Genomic DNA, 18,166 nt, shown 5'->3' with positions numbered 1-18,166 from the left:
AACTTTGTCAGGAATTTGGCTGAGCTTGGCTGGATTCCTTCAACTGCACCCTCATCCACTACTTGTGGGCAGCTGATACAAGCCAACTGTAAACCACTGTTCCCAAACAAGTAACAATTGTTAAAAAAAAAAAAAAAAAAAACCAAACAAGACACCAAACTTAGAGCTTAGTCTGTGTTTTGTTATGTGCTGCTATGAAAGGAAGCATTTGCATGAAAAACAAAAGCAGGAAACATTAAAAATGTACAATCCTTGACATCAGCTCTTCCACAGCATAGTACATCATGCTAACAAATAAAAGACACTGCACACAACCTTAAAGTAGAAAAAAGACAACACTAGAGCAGCCAACACTTTTGACTCATCTGAAATTTTACAAGCATTCTTTTTTTTAAAAAAAAACAAAACAAAACATATTTTTTAAAATGAAAGTCGCTTGAAAAAAAATTCATCTGATACTACCTAGTTCCACCTTAAACTTCACAAACTCTTTAAATTAAAGATAACAAATTAATAGGACAAAAAGATATTCATCATATGAGATTTGCTCAATATCTTTCTATTTTCCCTTCCAGCAGCACCACGTGACAAGTTCACTATCATTTCTTTCAGCTGAGTACAACTGAAAAATAACTAGTGACAAGAAAGTATGCATTCTCTTGTCAGTATGCCTCTTGTCAGAGGCAAAGCCCCTGCATAGTCTGATTCTTCCTTAAGGTTACTTTCCATCCAAATTAAAACTATCCTGTAATTAGGAGTCTTCCTGCTTTTGCAACTGCATCCCACAAATCCACGTCATCTGTGCTGACTAGTATCACAACTACTGAATTCCATTTCTGTTCTTAGCCATGCAAATTTCTATCTCCGTGCCCACAGCGCCTTCTATCAGTCTGAAGAAGGCTAGCAATGTTTATTAAAATCTGGCTACATGCTCACCTCTAGAAGAAAAGGTAAAAATACACACACAAACTAAATACATAGAGCTGAAATTTTATCTTGCTTAGCATCAAATGGGACAATTTAAAAGGTCTGTAGCTTATTCCCTGGCCATACAACAGACTTTTGTTGATTGCTAATGAAACAAAGAAATTGATGAGGAGAGACTTAGTAGCAAAAGTTTTATTACTGTTAAGCAGGTATTATTATTGACAGCACCGGATGCATGGGAGTAATACTCTTATCAAGCTTAGTTTACATGATGCAATATGCCTCCCCATTTACAATGCTACATCACAAATATCATTCATAACATTTTAAGGTCTACTGTGGTGTTGCAAGAAATCATTATTCCTAATGCTTACTCCAGCTAGGCTTATAGGGATATATTAACAGAATATTTTGTGTAAATATTTCTTCAAATCACTAACCCTTTCATTTTCCATCAGACTTTACTGTCTGGTTTTGTACTGAATGCCTTAAAGAAATCTAAAGCAGTTTTATCAACTGTCAACTCAAATAATTGCATCAGTTAAATGAAATTTGATTGATACAGCTCAATTAGAACAGTAAGTTTCCTGTAGAGCTACTTTTGGGAGTCTCTCTAAGAGGCTCTGAAACACAACAATGACAGCAGATAAGAGGAAATACAACTGTTTTTCCACCTCCTACATCCTGAGCTCCATGTGGCAATATTGCATTTATGTCATGCTTTTCCCATTAATGTTACCATGTTGCTTTCTTGTCCCTGGATACGGAATGCTGAATCCTAACTAACTGACTAACTCTCCTGTTTTCCTTCTTATACATTGCTCTGAGTGAGGACTTCAAATCAAGTAAGCTTCTACAGTACTAGGTCAACTAAGCCCCACATCAGCCCAAGGGCAATATAGATGCAGGCAGTGAGGGCAAGATGGAAAAGATGAAACAGCTGAATAATATAGTTTAGCCACAAACAATACAGAGACGAGTACAAGTTAATACCTTCCCAGTAAATAAATTGTGTTCCAGTAAGAACACAAAGAGGAGGGTGATTCATAGATAGCTTCATAGAGCAGACAGAACTAGTATTAATGGTTATTGTTACCTAGATATATGCTTAACCTTTTTTCAAATGCACTGATTGTTCAGCGCAAGTATCTACCCTAGTGAAGACATCTATAATCCTGAACACAATATACAAAAAAAAAAAAGAAAAAAAAAACAACTGTGCTTTTCCTTGAGGGCATCCCATCTGCATGGAAATCTGTAGCAAATGGACAAAGTCCCTGGAGACACACTAATAGTAAACAATTTTATATTGGCTCAACAGAGAGTTGGAAGTTCTAATGATTTCCCCCCTTCTCCAAAACCACAGCACTGCAGAAGCTTTGTGGAAAGCAATAGTGAAAATGAGCTAAAGAAGACCAGAGAATGATGTTCCATCAGTAAATATATTCATCTCTGTATTTTCAAATTCCTCTCAATCAAGGCAGAGTAAAGTCTCACTCAGTCTTTCAAGCAGATTTGGTTTCATACATCACTAAACACTCAAAGTAAATGTTATTTAAGATTTTTAATGTGGAGAAAAAGTCTTCCTGAGGGAGAGGATCATAAATCTGATTTTCTATTGGGTCAGAAGAAATAAGAAAATGGTGACACCAAATAGCACCTCTTAATTAATAATGGGAACAAAAATTCCAGGTTCAAGCAACCTGAAGAGAACCAGTAATTAACAGTATCTCTGTGACAAATAATTTTCTTTTCTCCACATCAAAGAGGAGATTAAAGTTAATAGCATAATATAACTTATCTATATCATATCACTTAGCAACAAACAGGACAGGTCCAATTCTGCTTTGAGATCTTTGAATCCAGTTTAAAATAGAGATAAGCAAAACAAAAATAAACAAAATTACTCTCGCCATGTAAGAGGCCAATCCCAAGGCTGTTGCTTCATGGAATGATCTCTTCCTCAAGCTATCTTAGCAGGACTGCTAATAACATTCCTGACCACCAAGCCTAATGCTACCCATTTAATTGCACAAGTTCTGTAAATGACAAAGAACGTACACATATGTCAAGAACTCAAACAAGATACAAACAAAACATCAGGTGGACTGCAGAGCACCTAGGTGTACTACATACATACATTTAAAATTATATATATACATATGCATACCATATATACATGTATGACATGTATGTATTAATATATATCTATTTAATAAACACACATCTCCTGTGCAGTCAGGTCAACAATTTATTTCTGTAATTGTAAGCCAGCCAAATAAGTTAATAAAATCTGTTCTCATAATTCTTCCACCTTCCTTGTCTGATCTCATTTTGGGTTAAACTGCACAGGCTACATTTGTACTTCTCAGTCCCTTCTCTCTGTATCTCATTCCATTTGGTGCAGTATAAAGAATTTGGGAGCATTACTATTAGCCCTCCTTACAGTTTAAAACAAACTAGACAAGTAAAAAATAGACCTGTCCCAAAATTCAATACTTTAAAACAATTTGATATACACAAATGTAAGTATATTTCATAGACAGTAAAAAGCACTTTTCTTATTCTGTTAAACATGAGAAAATCCTATCTCCTTAACAGAAATCAACACCTTCAAAAACAAAGCCTTTGAGTTACAGTAAAGGGCTATCTCAAATCCCATAGCTAAAACTGATCATCAAGGCAAAGAAACCGATGGAATTTCTGGGCCTGCATTAGATACGGAACACTAATCTTTAAATCTACTGTGAAACAGATTTCAGTAAAACAATGGAAAGTGTAGAAAACTGCATATTCCTATACATGCAAGAAAAATGTTTGAAATATCCCATTTTCTCTCTCAATGGACATGCATTCTTTCACATATTATCATTATAGAAATCAAGCCTATGCCCCTTTACAACTATAACATGATCATATAGTATAATTAGTGTTTCAACAGTGCCACGGATTTGGACCAGATCTGTAATGTAAACATTAGCCAAATATAGTACATCCTAGTGCCCAGTGCTCACATAATCATGTAACTTAAGACACTCTCTTGGTATGCTTTCTTTTCTGGGAGCAGAGTTAAGGCTGCTGTGATAATTCTCAATTTCATAATATAAGACAGTTTAAATTTCACAGTAAATGCCTCAATAATTTTCACAGTATTAAATTTTAAAGAGATGGAAACAAGATAAAAAAAGATCACAGTACTGCTATCATAACACGTGGCAAAAAAAGAAACAGTAAGGAAACTCCTAGGCCAAAAATCAACCATTTCAGCTACCTTTTCACTGGTGTCTTCCCTCACACAGGAGTACAGTCCAGCTTAACAAGGGAGTTAACATAGCAACATTCAGATCATGACAGACATGCACAAACTAAACCAAACAATCATTATTAGATGTTAACACCCAGCAGTCATACAAAAGAGACACTGTATGCCTAAACCAATGCTTTTTATAGGTGGCTTACATGCTACACCATGAAATTTCATAGATTCTTTAGTTGATACACTGTAGCATTCTGCCTTATACAGATGCTACCTATATGAATGTTTAACACTGTCCAACTACATGTGTGCTGTCTTGTATGAGAAAGTTCCAGAAGTTACTTGTTCCCAATAAAAAAGTACAGATTTTAAACTAGTTGTTCACCTCTTAATACATATTGCTTTTGTTTTTGTTATTTTCCAAAAACACACAGAACACTCAAGTTAGATTTTCCATAGTAGCTGGACAACAAAACTACTGCTTTGACACTGAAAAATCCCATACCTTCTGTTCTCCCTTACATAAACAATCTTTTGGATCAATGCCATACTCCTAAGACTGAGTCACTAGCCATTGTGCAGCATCACCTGTAAGGATAATTTACATAAGATTATAAGCAAGCTTCAACATTTCTTTTTCTTAGCCTCATCTAATACATTCTTCACCTTTACCCGCTGCCCAAAGGAGATTCTTTCCTTTCACAGACCATAATATCTCATCATTCGTCCTCAAATGTACAACAGCACACGTTCCTTGCCTACAGTAGTTTTTACAAGTTTAACATAAGCAGCAAAAAAGCAGGCAACAGTTCTTGGCAAGTCAAGACTATTATCTTTCAGCTGCACCCACTGCTGGGATGCCCTGCAGCCATCAGTGTGGAATATACAACATGACAGAAAACATGACTAAAAAAAGTCTCTGTCTCCCGTCTCTCTCCCTTCATTTCACAGAAGGTTCAGAACCTGGTTCCTCTCTGTCAGAAACGCAATGAAAGGCAGGAAATGCAGTGTAGTCCATCCACTTGCCAAATATAGGCAAAGCTATATTCCTGAAAAAGAATAAAAAAACACAAAGCAATAGCTCTGCAGCTCATGCATAGGACAGCAAACATAAGGCTAACAATCTGTTCTTCCAAGCTGGTCTCTAAGTGTACACTTGCATAAAACAACCTAATTAATGAAAGGGTTAACAAAAGTGGTACACAGACAATATTTTGTACCAGATCAAAAGCTTTTCTGCTTCCTATCTCTCCAAGTGCCAGATACATGTAAGAAAGCAGAGGAAGAATAATGTTAGCAAACAATTAGAATTACTGTCCTCTCCCATTACATTTGCTTTGTTACTGGGGAGCACTTCAACGCAACTGCATGAGCAACCATTTTACTCTGAACTCTCTCATCTTTTGTGCCAAGAAATTAAAAGATTACAACAAGGTTTCATAAGGGCTCATTGTTAATCAAACTCATCTTCCTTTAATGTTAATGTAAGCAGCATTAAAGATCAGACTGGCTTACTGTGAGTATCCTTCACAAAGATCTTTCATACTTGAGGTAATGGGATGTATGACAAAATAATACCAGTCTTACCTTGGTGCTAGGGAAGGTTATGAAACAGTTTATGGGATGGATAATCTTGGGAGCCACCATGGACAAGTTAAAGGTCAACCAGGGGATCAGGCCCAATCAGCATGGGTTTACAAATGGTAGATCCTGATTGACAAACCCGATTTCATTCTATGACAAGGTGACCCTCTTAGTAGATGAAGGTAAGAGTGTCAGTGTTGTCCACCTGGACTTCCATAAGGCCTTTGACACTGTCCCCCACAACATACTCGTGGAGAAGCTGGCTGCACCCACAGTCTGGATGGGCATTTGCTCCACTGGATGAAACACTGTCTGGATGGATGGGCCCAAAGATTTTTAGTCAATGGAGTTAAATCCAGTTGGCAGCCAGTCATGAGTGATGTCCCCCAGGGCTCGGTACTGGGGCAGCTTCTATTTAACATCTTTATTATCAATCTTGATGAAGGGATTGAGTGCACCTTCAGTAAGTAGTTAGCAGACAACACTAAGGTGGGAGGGAGTGCTGATCTGCTCGAGGGAAAAGGGCACTACAGAGGGACCTGGATAGCCTGGATCATTGGGCCAGTCATGAGCATCAGTAGGGCCAAGTGTCATGTCCTGCATTTTGGTCACAACACCCTCAGACAACTCTATGGGCACAGGGAGGAGTGTCTGGAAAGCTGCCTGATGGATAGAGACCTTGGTGTACTGATGGACAGTTGGCCAGCAGTGTGCCCAGGTGGCAAAGAAGGCCAGTGGCATCTTAGCTTGTATCAGGAATGGTGTGGCAAGCAGGACTAGGGAAGTAATCCTGCTCCTGTACTCAGCACTGGTGAGGCCTCACCTTGAGTACTGTGCTCAGTTTTGGTCACCTAAATACAGAAAGGACATGGAGGTGCTGAAGCAGGTCCAAAGAAGGGCAACAAGACTTGCGAAGGCCTTGGAGAATATGCTCTACAAGGAATGACTGAAGGAACTGGGGCTGTTTAGTCTGGGGAAGAGAAGTCTGGGGGAAGACCTTATTGCTCTCTTTTAATATTTGAAAGGTGCTTACAGTGAGAGTGGGGTTGGTCTCTTCTCACTAGGGACAGGTGGAAGGATGAGGGGAAGTGGCCTTAAGTTGCACCAGGGGAAGTTTATGTTGGCTATTAGGAAACACTTATTTACAGAAAGGGTTGCTTAGCACTGGAATAGGCTCCCCAGGGAGGTGGTTGAGTCACCATCCCTTGAAGTGTTTAAAAACTGTTTTGATGTGGTGCTCAGGGACATGATTTAGCAGTTGTAAGTTACAGTAGTGTGGTTATGGTTGGACTCAATGATCTTAAGGATCTTTTCCAGCCTCAGTGATTCTGTGATTCTATAAAAGTTTCAGAGCAAATCTAGAGAGCTGAAGAAGGGTAAAGTGAACCTTTCCACCGTCTGGACTAAGCTCAAATTAAAATAAATAAATAAATAAAAATTGTTGTGTAAAATCCCACCTCCCTTTGAACAAACAAGTCTAAACACTGGTTTCTAGGTCATAATATACTGACTCCAAGCAGACATGAATTTAAATATTGACAACAGATAAAACATTAAAACAGACTAACAGAAACTGAGGGAAAAACAGAAGTTATAGAAAGGTAAACATTAATTTGTGTGCCAAAATATATCAGAACTACTAGTTTAATCCCTCCTTTTGTATTTAGGCATGCTATCACCACTAAGACACCTGATTAACATTTTTCAGCAACAAGAACTGATTAGCCAAGACCTCTCCTGATGAACTCTCTTCCATCAGTCCCATTTTCTGATTGGTCTCATCATTACTTCTAGTATGACTGACCACTGCTATAACAACAACAACAACAACAAAAATCACATAAAAACAAACAACAGAAGACTTAGTGTTCATGGTACTTGCAAGTCTAAAACACACCACACCAATGCTGGAAGGTCACTGCAGAAACAGCAAACCAGCCAGCATGTGATGAGGACTTCCAAAACATGTGGAAAAGAATCATAGAACAGTAGCATTTCAGAGTGTTTAAAAATCTCATACAATCTACTGCAACTGTATACAAGAAAAAAGAGAGACTGGTTATTAACAAATATTCACAAAACTTGACCAACAGAAAATTTTTTGAATTATACTACTCTTGGTTTGAAATGAATGCTTTCCTTCAATATGCATCATTGTATCATACACAGTAGCTAGTGGAGTTCCCCAGGGGTCAGTACTGGTGTCCTTTAACATTGTCTTCAATGACATGAATGAAGGGATAGGATACACCCTCAGCGGGTTTGCTGATGATACGAAGTTTGGAGGAGTGGCTGACACACCAGATGGCTGTGCTGCCATTCAACAAGACTTGGATAGACTGCAAAGTTGGGTGGACAATAATCTGATGAGATTCAGCAAGAGCAAGTGCAGAGTCCTACACCAGGGGAGGAATAACCACATGAATCAATACAGATTTGGGAGTGACTTGCTGGAGAGGAGCTTTGTAGAGAAGGACCTGGGGATCCTGCTGGACAAGAGGTTGACCATGAACCAGCAGTGCCCTTGTGAACAAGAAAGCCATTGGTATCCTGGAGTGCATCAAAACCAGTGTGGCCAGCAGGTAAAAGAAAGTGATTCTCCCTCTCTACTCTCCCCTGGGGAGGCCATATCTGGAATGCTGTCTCCAGTTCCTCAGTTCAAGGAAGACAGGCAACTTCTAGAGAGTCCAGCAGAGAGCTACAAAGATGATCACAGGCCTGGAGCATCTCCCTCTTAAGGAAGGGCTAAGACCTGGTACTGGAGATTTTATCAATGCATACAAATATCTTAAGGGCAAATGCCAAGTGAATGAGGCCAGACTCTTTTCAGCAGTGCCCTGTGACACAAGGGGCAACAGGCACAAACTGGAATTCAGGCAGTTCCATATCAACATGAGAAACGACTTCTTAGAGGGCAACAAAGCACAGTAACAGGCTACCCAGAGAGATTGTGGAGTCTCCTGCCTGGATACATTTCTGTGGAATTCACTCTAGAGAACTAGGGAATCTAGTTTAGCAGGTAGTTTCCACTAGGTGATCTCCAGAGATCCCTTCCAACCCCTAAGATTCTGCAGTTCTGTGTTGGTTTCAATCCTTCATAACTCCACCTGTGCTTTCCTTATACAGAGCAAAGCAACAACCTTCATTCACGGAAGGCTACAATCTTAACATAAAATGGACAGCAAAACTGATTTGGGGATAAGCAGACATAAAACTCTGCAAAATGAAGTCAGCTGAACACTGTTGGCAGAACCTCCTTCCACTGAAATGCAAACAGAGTTGTGTGGGGGAAAAAAAAAATAGACAAGACAAAAAAGAAAACTACACTTGCAGAAAACTTACTGAAATCAGCAAATTTAGCAATTAGCAACTTTAGAAATCAGAAAATCCAAACAGAAAATCTTCTTGTCCATGCTTAACATGTTTTCTACATATGACTGCAATCACTACAGAAAACAGTGTTCATCACCATACTGCCATAAGCACTCAAGGAGACAGCATTTACTATCAAACTGCAAAAGACTAGGCACTTGTGTAAGTATACTATATGGTGTTATACAGTGCAACCCCAGATAAAATTCTACCAATTACATCATCTTTCCTATGAGTTCTTCCCACTAGTCACCCAAACTTCCTGATTTCAACTTCAAACCCTTCCTCTTTCAATCCTTCAGTTCAAATGACTTTAGGAATAAACTTGCCAGACACCAGAAAACCAACATGCAGAAAGCCCACGGAGCCCTCTACTCCCTAGGATTTGATCTCAGTTTCCTAGTACAAAGCAACAAGCTTTTAAGCTAAGGCTCCTTCAAACCTGCTTGGTACAACATATCATTTTTGTTTCTGCTCCTCTCTGTTCAGTTTACCACTTCACCCTTCCTTCCCCTTAAGTTCCTACTCCAGTCTAGCCCAATCACCTCCACAGACATACTACATAAGGAAGAGCTCTCATGGTCCTGTGTCTGCAGACCTCATGGTTCTATAAATGCATGAGGTTCATCATACCCTGCTTATGAGAATACACAGACCAGTCCAAGCAGTCATAAATCAGCAAAGTCTGTACTCAGAAGACAATCCTATTTTAACAACGTCATTATAACCATTACTAGAGACATGCAGTGACTCAAACTCAGCAATACAATCAGCTTTTTACTAGTTAATGCAGTTTGCTTCCTTTTTTTTTTTTTTTTTTATAACAGTTTATGGAAATAAACACAATAGCTATTAGTCACTTCCACCTTCAGAAATACCAGGCATTAGGACGGCATGACAGAGTTTGCATTATAACAGAGAATTTGGACAGTAACAGGAAAAAATTTCAAAAGAGCTTAAGAAAAAAAATTATGTTGTACATTTTGATACTAAGAGCAGTCTTTAAATTAGTTTTATCACTTCAGTGTTATCACAGATAAGAGAATTCATGCTGGAACATACCTTAGTCACCTAATCAAACTGCTCTTCAACACAGGGTCAGCTGAGGCATGCAAAACAATCAAGATATCTTAGATAACATTGACACTCCACTCTTGTCAAGAAAGATTAACAGGAATGCCCATCCCTCCACACAGCAGAAACAGAGTGAAAGATACTGAACCACTAAGGTTGAAAAGACTGCTAAGATCATTTAGTCCGACAATCAACCCACGCCTCTGACCACTCAGAGCAACATCTACCTTTTCTCAAAAACCCCCAGTGATGGTGACTCAACTGCCTCCATGGGCACCCTGTTCCAACAACTCACCAGAAGAAATTTTTCCTAATATCCAACCTCAACATTCTTCCCAGAAGCAAATTAAGGCCATTACCTCCAGTTCCACTTGTAGTTACCTGGCAAGTCAACCCCCTACTACACTACAACCTCCTTTCAGTTAGCTGTAGAGAGCAACAGGGTCTCCCTCTAAGCCTCCTTTTCTCCAGACAAAGCAATCTCAGTTCCCTCAGCCACTCTTAATAAGCCTTATGCTCCAGACTGTTCACCAGAGTTGTTACCCTTCTTTGGACATGCTCCAGAGCCTCAACGTTCTTCTTGTAGTGAGTGGCCCAAAACTCAACCCAGTACTCAAGGGGTAGCCTCACCAGTGTAAGTACAGAGCAAAAATTACCTCTCTAGTCCTGCTTTATTTTTTTTTTATTATTTTTTACAAACTAGGATGCCATTCACTTTCTTGGCCATCTGGGCATACTGCTGTCTCACATTCAGCCAGCTGTCAACTAACAACCCCAGACCCTTTTCCACTCTGCAGCTTGCCAGTGACTGCCCAAAGCCTGTAGCAATGCATATTACATTTCTGTAACCAAAATGCAGGATGCAGTGCTTGGTCTTGCTAAAGCTCATAATATCTTCCAATTCAGGGGTCTCAGAACCCTGAGGATAACTGGCCAGACTATCAAAGACAGAAGAACACACTGAGAAGCATTGTGAAGCTCAGCTTTCCCTTTCTCAGTGACAATGTTTCCCACCACATCTGAAAGCAAGAAATTCTCCTTGGCCCTCCTATTGCTATTAATTAAAAATGTTTAACAATAGTATCCAGACTAAGTTCTTGTTGGGCTTTTGCTTTTCCAGTTCTTCCTCTGAGTACCCCTCACAACATCCTTGTACTTTTCTTGAGTTATCTGACCCTTCTCCTAAAGATCATGAACTCTCTTCTTTCCCTCAGTGTCTCAGCAAAAGCTCCCTGCTAGCCAGGCCAGTCTTCTTCCTTGACAGCTCATCTTCTTGGCACAGGGGAGACAGCCTGTTCCTGAACCTTTAATATGTCCTTCTTGAGGAATGTCTGGCACTCCTGGACTGTCCCCTTTGCCTTTCAGGACTGACTATCAAGGGATTCATCCAACTGACATCCTAAACAGTCCAAAGTCTGCATTCTAGAACTCTAGTGTAGCAGTTTTGCTGACCTTACTCCTGACTTCATAGCTCTTAAAGAGCACTAGAGAGGGAACAAGTCACAGAAATCTTTCTCCTAGGTTTCTAACTTGTCCTAATCAAAACAAACAGCAGTGGCAGACACTTCAACCAACACCTTGAGTTTTATGTAAAATGTTCAGAAAGTCCATTCCTCCTCTCTGTGTCACTTTAGCCTCTTCAATCCAAATGGAAGCAGCTTTGTTTTTATTTCATCCTTAGACTAACAAAAATAAAAAATTCTTCCAGTTCTACAATAAGCATATCATTTTGATTCTCTGACTTCCTGTGACATCTCTCCAAAGTCTTAATTTATTGCACACAGTTGATGTCCAGAAACTAACCAGGTATGTGGTAAACCTTCGTGCTAGAATTCACTTTCTAGTAAAATAATAAGTTTCTGAAACACATCAGCCTCACTACATGAAAGTGTATTAATAGCTATTCTGTACAGCATAAAATGGAAATGATACAGGAAACCAAGCAGAGACAGAACCTGCAGCACTTTTAAGATATCACAGCAAAAAGAGATACAATTTTTCCATCCTCATTGATTATAGTCCAAGCCATTCTATTCTAAAATCTGGGAAAACCACAGTCTAAGTGCACTTGCTTAGGGAGTTTCCAGTTCCTGCTTATGGGGATTATCTAAAAATGAATGCCTGTGTGTGTGTGTGTGTGTGTGTGTATGTTGACTAAAACTCTTAACCCTCTGTGCTACTCTGTGTGTGTAGTTTGCTTGCCTTTGTTCCTGAGACATTCTGTCTCTCAAATCCAAATGTACCCTGCAACACATAAGTGTATATATATATATAACAAGTGATGCACAAATTATTCTTCACCACTCGCTGACTGATGCCCAGCTAGTCTCTGAGTAGCCATAGGCTATCCCCCCTCTCAAACATTCCTTTATCTCATATGATACAGAATATCCCTTTGGACAGTTTAGGTCAGCTGTTCTGACTGTTCTATCCCAGCCCCTAATCCTCTTGCTGGCAGGACAGTATGAGAAGCTGAGAAAACTGAAACATCCTTGGCACTATACAAACACTCCCCAGCAACATCTAGAAATATAAATGTATTATCAACATTGTTTACTCCTAAAACAAAAGCACAATATCATACCAGACAAAATAAAAAACTGGGAAAAAAATAACTTTGAAGCACAGAATAAGAGAAGACCAACTCAAGTGCTTTGGAAATTAATTCAAAATTACCTATCAACAAAAAAACAACAAAACATAGGAGAAGTACTTCTGCACTCTCAAGGAAAAAGTTAACAGCATTGCCCTTTAATATACTGAAACCTCTCTCTGAAATAAAATAGTTCAAGGTAGCCATTTAATCGCACAGGAAGTACAAGTAGTATGTTCTCCAAGCTACTAAAATGAAAAATCATTCTTCCCCCTTGACTGCACATCAGATACTTATACAATAGTGCTACAAAAGCACACAGGTGCTGGTAGAAACTAGATCTTCAGTTTTTAAAAGAACTGAAAGTAATAAAGCAAATTATTTGCTAACAATAAAAATATAATACAAAGTTAACAAATCTCCATTCTTCTGGCAATGAAGAAAGCTGCTCTCCTAAAGAGCATTTCCTAAAATGTTTCAGCTGCCACCTAGTGTTAAAATTAATGTAAAAGCTGGCCAAGATGAAGGCTGAAATACACGAGTTAAGAAATTATTATGGTGTCTTCCTACTCACCATTAATTTAAAAAAATAAAAAGTCAATTTTTAAAATTACTATAGGCAAATCTTTGTAAGGTTTGCCCTGTATCAGCTGCCTAAATGAAGTAATGTGTTGCTGGCTTTTTTTTTTGTTTTTTTTTTAAATCAACTTCAGACCTTCCTAGGAAAACTGGAAAGAGAGCCCAAGGAAAAGTTCTGCTAGATGGTAAAGAAAGAAATGATCAGAATTTTAAAAGAGAAAAGAATTTATCACCCATTCCCTACCCCCAAGCTGTAAGATATGCGATCATTAAAAATAAATAAGAATTACAGAGACAATGGCTTTTATAATTCACTGTATTTTAAATAATCTTTTTATATAAAACCATAGCTGAAAAACCTTATTCTCCTCCACAAGTCCTACATGTGAATTTTAATGAGAGTTTAACTAGCATACAGAACTAGAGAAGCCTTCCCTTGAGGGCACAAAGTCCTTTTACAGCAAATGAAGTGAACTCCTGAACACCAATAACAAACAAAAATAAAATAACAACATACCAAAAAGTGAAACTCCTAAAAGTACAAGATACAGAGATAAGAAAGAGAAATGCTCTAAAAAAATTTAAAAAATAAAATAAAAAAAATCTATCAAGATAAGCTATCCAGTGAGACTAAGACAGGAAAGTCCGAATTAAGTTTTAGTTACTGGAAAAAAAAGTCACTATCATATCTGGATTGCTACATCAAGGTAACATTCACAGGAGGCAGAATTGAGGACAGGGTATAGAAGAGCACTGCAGGGATTCTGACATCATAGAGTACTGCCAGGAAAGCCAAAAGCTCAACTGCATTTAAAACTGGCAAGGGACATCACAGGCAACAAGAAAAGCTAACTCAGTGATAAAAGAATAAATAAGGAAATGGGCCTGATGAAGGACAAATAGTGCAATGTCAGTAGATACCCATAAGGCTAAGGTTCTTAATGTCTTTGTCTCAGCCTTCACAGGAAAAGTCTCAGGTCCCTGTTTCTGGATATAGGGCTCAAGGTACATAAGAACCAGGACTGAGACGTGTAAAAACAAACAATCTCAACACATAGAAGTACCTGAAAAGCAGACAGGATGTGCTCTAGAATGCTTAAAGAATAGGTTGATGCAATAACAAGACTGTTCACTACTGTGTTTGAAACCTTTCAGAGATCATGGTAGGACTGGAGAAAGGCAAATATTTCATATGCTTTCAAACAGGGAAAAAGGACAATCTAGCTAAGTAGTTGGGTCAGCTCTACTTTGGTACCTGCAAAAAAATCATGAATTCACAGAACTGTGATGTTTGGAAGCAGCCTCTTAAGATCATTTACTCCAGAAACTTTACTTACGCTGGGTCAGCTGCAGCATGTTGCAAATGACTGTGTCCAACTGGGTTTTACTCATTGATAAGATTTGCCTCCTGAGTCTTCTCTGCTCCAGGCTGAACAGTCACAGCACTCCCAGCCTCTCCGCATAAAAAAGATGCCCTAGTCCCCTCATCATTTTTGTGAAGCTTTTCTGAATGAGTTCCAATACGTCCATATCTTTCTTTTACTGAGGAACAGTACTTCAGAGATAGCCTCACCCCTGCTGAGAAGAGAACCGTTTTCCTTGAGCTGCTGACAATGCTACTCTCCCTAATGCAGCCCTTTTTTGCTACTGGACTTCTTTGCCACAAGTGCATGTGGCTGGTTCATGGTCAGCTTGTTGCCAGCCAAGACCTCACAGTCCATTTCTGCAGAACTGTTTTCCAGATTTTTGGCCCACACTGGGTACTGATACATGAAGGTACTCTTAGAGCACACTTCTGGGATTTGAAGATGATGGTGAATGGAAACAATCACAATGAACAATGATATTTCATACAACATGAACCTAGTAGCCTTTTACAATAAAGTAAATGGATTTGTGAACAAAGAGAAAGCCCTAGGTATCACCCCTCTCAGTTGTACCAAGTCTTTCAATACTCTCCCACAGTAACTGTGTATCATTACAGTCTGGATGGGTTGACAACTAGGTAAGAGAAAGGCTGACTGGGACGCTGGGCTCAAAAAGCAGTGACTGAAACACTATACTCAATCTAGAGGCCAGTGAAAATAAATTACAATGGAAGTCTATCTTAAGATTTGTCCTCCTTAGGTTCTGGAGAGGGTGACAGTACTAGGGGACGTAGTGAATTTGCTCCAGAGCATGGCTACCATTTTAAGAGTGCTAGATATACCAGAGAAATGGGCCATCAGGAAAAGACTTCTGCTGAAAAGGATCAGGACAACTAAGGTGCAGATGAAATTAAACTTAGCAAGAAGCATGAAAAATAACAAGAAGGGATTCTTTAGACAAACTGGGCAGAAGAGACAGGCAAATAACAGTGTACCCTCAATAAACAAGAATGGAGAACTAGCTTTATCAGACATGGAAAAGGCTGAGGTGCTTAAGAAGATCACCGTCTTGGTCTTCACCTCCATTGCAGAACTCCAGCCATGAAAACAATCCCACTGTGTTTCAGTGATGTCGACTAGGTCATAGTCCTCCTGTCAGACCACAGGTTCTAGCTCCTCCTGTTGCCCATGCTGGGTGCACCGGTATAGATGCACTTCAGTTAGACTACTGGTCTCACCCCTGACCCTGGAATGCTACCCCTATGCAAGCCATTTTATCCCCTCACCCCTTCAAACCTAGTTTAAAGCCTTGTCAAGGAGCCCTGACAACTCTGAGCCAGAATCCATTTCCCCCTTTGACTAAGATGGTCCCCACCCATTACCAGCAGGTCTGGTGCCAAATAATTCATCCCATGATAAAAAAAAACAAAATGCTTCTGACAGAACCAGCCTCTTAGCCATATGTTTATCAGGTGGGTCTTCCTGCTCCTCTTAGTTTCTTTTCCTACTACCAAAGAAATGGAGGTTAACACCACCCAAACTCATGTTCCATTAACTAACTGCCTCAGTACCCAGTACCTCTTGAAAGCCCTCAGGCTCCTCCCTGCAACTTCATCACTGTCTACCTGAAATACCAGGAGCTGCACCAGATTAGGAAGCTTCTGAGTGACATCCCTGATCCGGGCCCTACAAGGCAGGAGATTTCCCTGGAAGGTCCAGTTAGCATAGTGGGCCCTCAGCTCCCTTCAGAAGGGAGTCTCAAATGACAACTAGCCTTCTTTTGATATTGAAAGAGACTGTCATGAGATATGGGGTTAACTGTCTCATTCTAGATAGCCCTCTGGATAGACTTTCTTCAATTTCTTCACTTACCCATCTTTCTTGTCCCAGGGCCTCATACCTGTTATACAAAGAAAGCTAGGGAAGTGAGGTAGGCCAGGAGGGGGATCACATGCAGTCCCAAGCAGGAACCTGTCTTCATTAATCATCTCCCAGGTCCTCCCTCCCTCTGCACTGATGCAGTAGGGATGCAGATCCATTGCTACTTGTGGAGTGTTCCCCTAGAGCCTCTATTGCAGGGATGCAAATGATGCTGCAGTAATATTCTGACCCCATAGTCTTCTCACACAGCTTTATTAGTAATGAGCTTTATTTATAAAAAAATAAAACACACGTGCCTTAAACCAAAATTGTCAAAATTTTCAAAACTGCATTACAGAAAAGGCCTAGGGTATAAGAACTGCAGCTTGAAAAGCACAAGTCTTAAAGTTTGAAAAGGAAAGATCTGGAGGCAGAAGCTATATTAGCTCCATCAGTTTTCATTCCTGGAGTTCAATAAAATCCAAGATGGAAACAAAAGGCAGAAAAAGAAGTCTGCCAGCCCACCGGGACTATACCAGTCTCCCTCGCCAAGCCTGCTCTCCGTACAACTGGCTACCCACAGCACCCATGATGACCAGCTTTCCCACGCCACCCCACTCTTCCTACTCCCAAGACCGGAAAGCATCTGCAACTTTCCCACCCGCGGCTTCGGAGCTCACCCTCGCTCATTACACTTGAGCGGACCGGACCTGGCTGAGACGGGCCGAGTCCTGAGAAATCTTCAGGCGCGTGTCAGGAAACAACTCCAGATCCTGCCAGCGGAAATGGAAGGAGGGGCTTGGTCTGACGCTACTAAGTGGGGAGGAGCTGGGGGGCGCTGTTCAAGGGGTAAGCTGCGGCCCCACGGGGGGGGGGGGGGGGGGGGAAGCTCTGGCGGCTCTGGGCTTCTACGTGCTCGTTCCAGCCCGTGTACCAACTAAGCGGCGTTCGGAGCGAGAAAGGTGCGGCCATAGCGCACCGGTTCCACTGACTGAGAGCTCTGCCTAGTATGTGTTCACCAGAGATGACCGGTCTGCTCCGTTTGCCGCCCATGCGCACCACGAGAGATTCCTGAGCCACCCCAGGGTAGATGCCAGGGGCAGCGCCCTTCTGCACCCTCCCAGAATTAGGAAACTGCACCAAGGTTAACACACTCTAAGGCTGGAGGGGCATCTAACATCTCCTTCCCTCATTTGCCACTGCTGCCCTGAAAGGCCCACGGTTTAACACCTCCTCTGCTCTAAACGGCAGTGGAGCTCTTCGGCACGCTAAGCTGTCAGCCAACAAACTGAAATGAATGAATAAGTGAAGCTTGCTACTGCAGTTGGCAAACTTACAGCTAAACTGCTAGCTACTCTCAAGCCTCTGACTGTCAATATGTTGCCGTGAATTCTAATAGGTCTGTCTGATTTTTCTGCTCTTATAACAGGAGGCTACATTTGCATATTACATTATCTGTGATGCTGTGTGAGAGAAGGCAATGAAGGAGATCTGATAGCCTACATAAATACCACCACCTGCCTTCTTCTTAGTATCAGTTAAGTTCAACAAAAA

At 40.4% G+C, this 18,166-nt stretch overlaps 1 protein-coding gene across 2 annotated transcripts in view; it reads right to left on the bottom strand.

Annotated features, from left to right (window-relative positions):
• Positions 1-17,407, bottom strand: part of TSPAN9 (tetraspanin 9) — a 143,797-nt gene extending 126,390 nt beyond the window's left edge. The window contains exon 1 of one of the 2 annotated variants that reach the window (XM_072355554.1): positions 17,323-17,407. Coding sequence is in view for 1 of the 2 variants with exons in the window: in XM_072355469.1 (XP_072211570.1) it covers positions 17,293-17,302 (10 nt within the window). In the remaining variant the exon portion in view is untranslated. Of the gene's footprint in view, positions 1-17,292 lie in introns of both variants that reach the window. The other variant, XM_072355469.1, reaches the window with a different exon arrangement.
• Between the last annotated feature and the right edge of the window lie 759 nt (positions 17,408-18,166).

The sequence above is a fragment of the Excalfactoria chinensis genome, chromosome 1 (genome assembly GCF_039878825.1).
Source record: "Excalfactoria chinensis isolate bCotChi1 chromosome 1, bCotChi1.hap2, whole genome shotgun sequence".
NCBI classification, from domain to species: domain Eukaryota; kingdom Metazoa; phylum Chordata; class Aves; order Galliformes; family Phasianidae; genus Excalfactoria; species Excalfactoria chinensis.
Note: the sequence above shows the minus strand (reverse complement) of the source record. Positions and strands in the feature narration are given on the sequence as shown.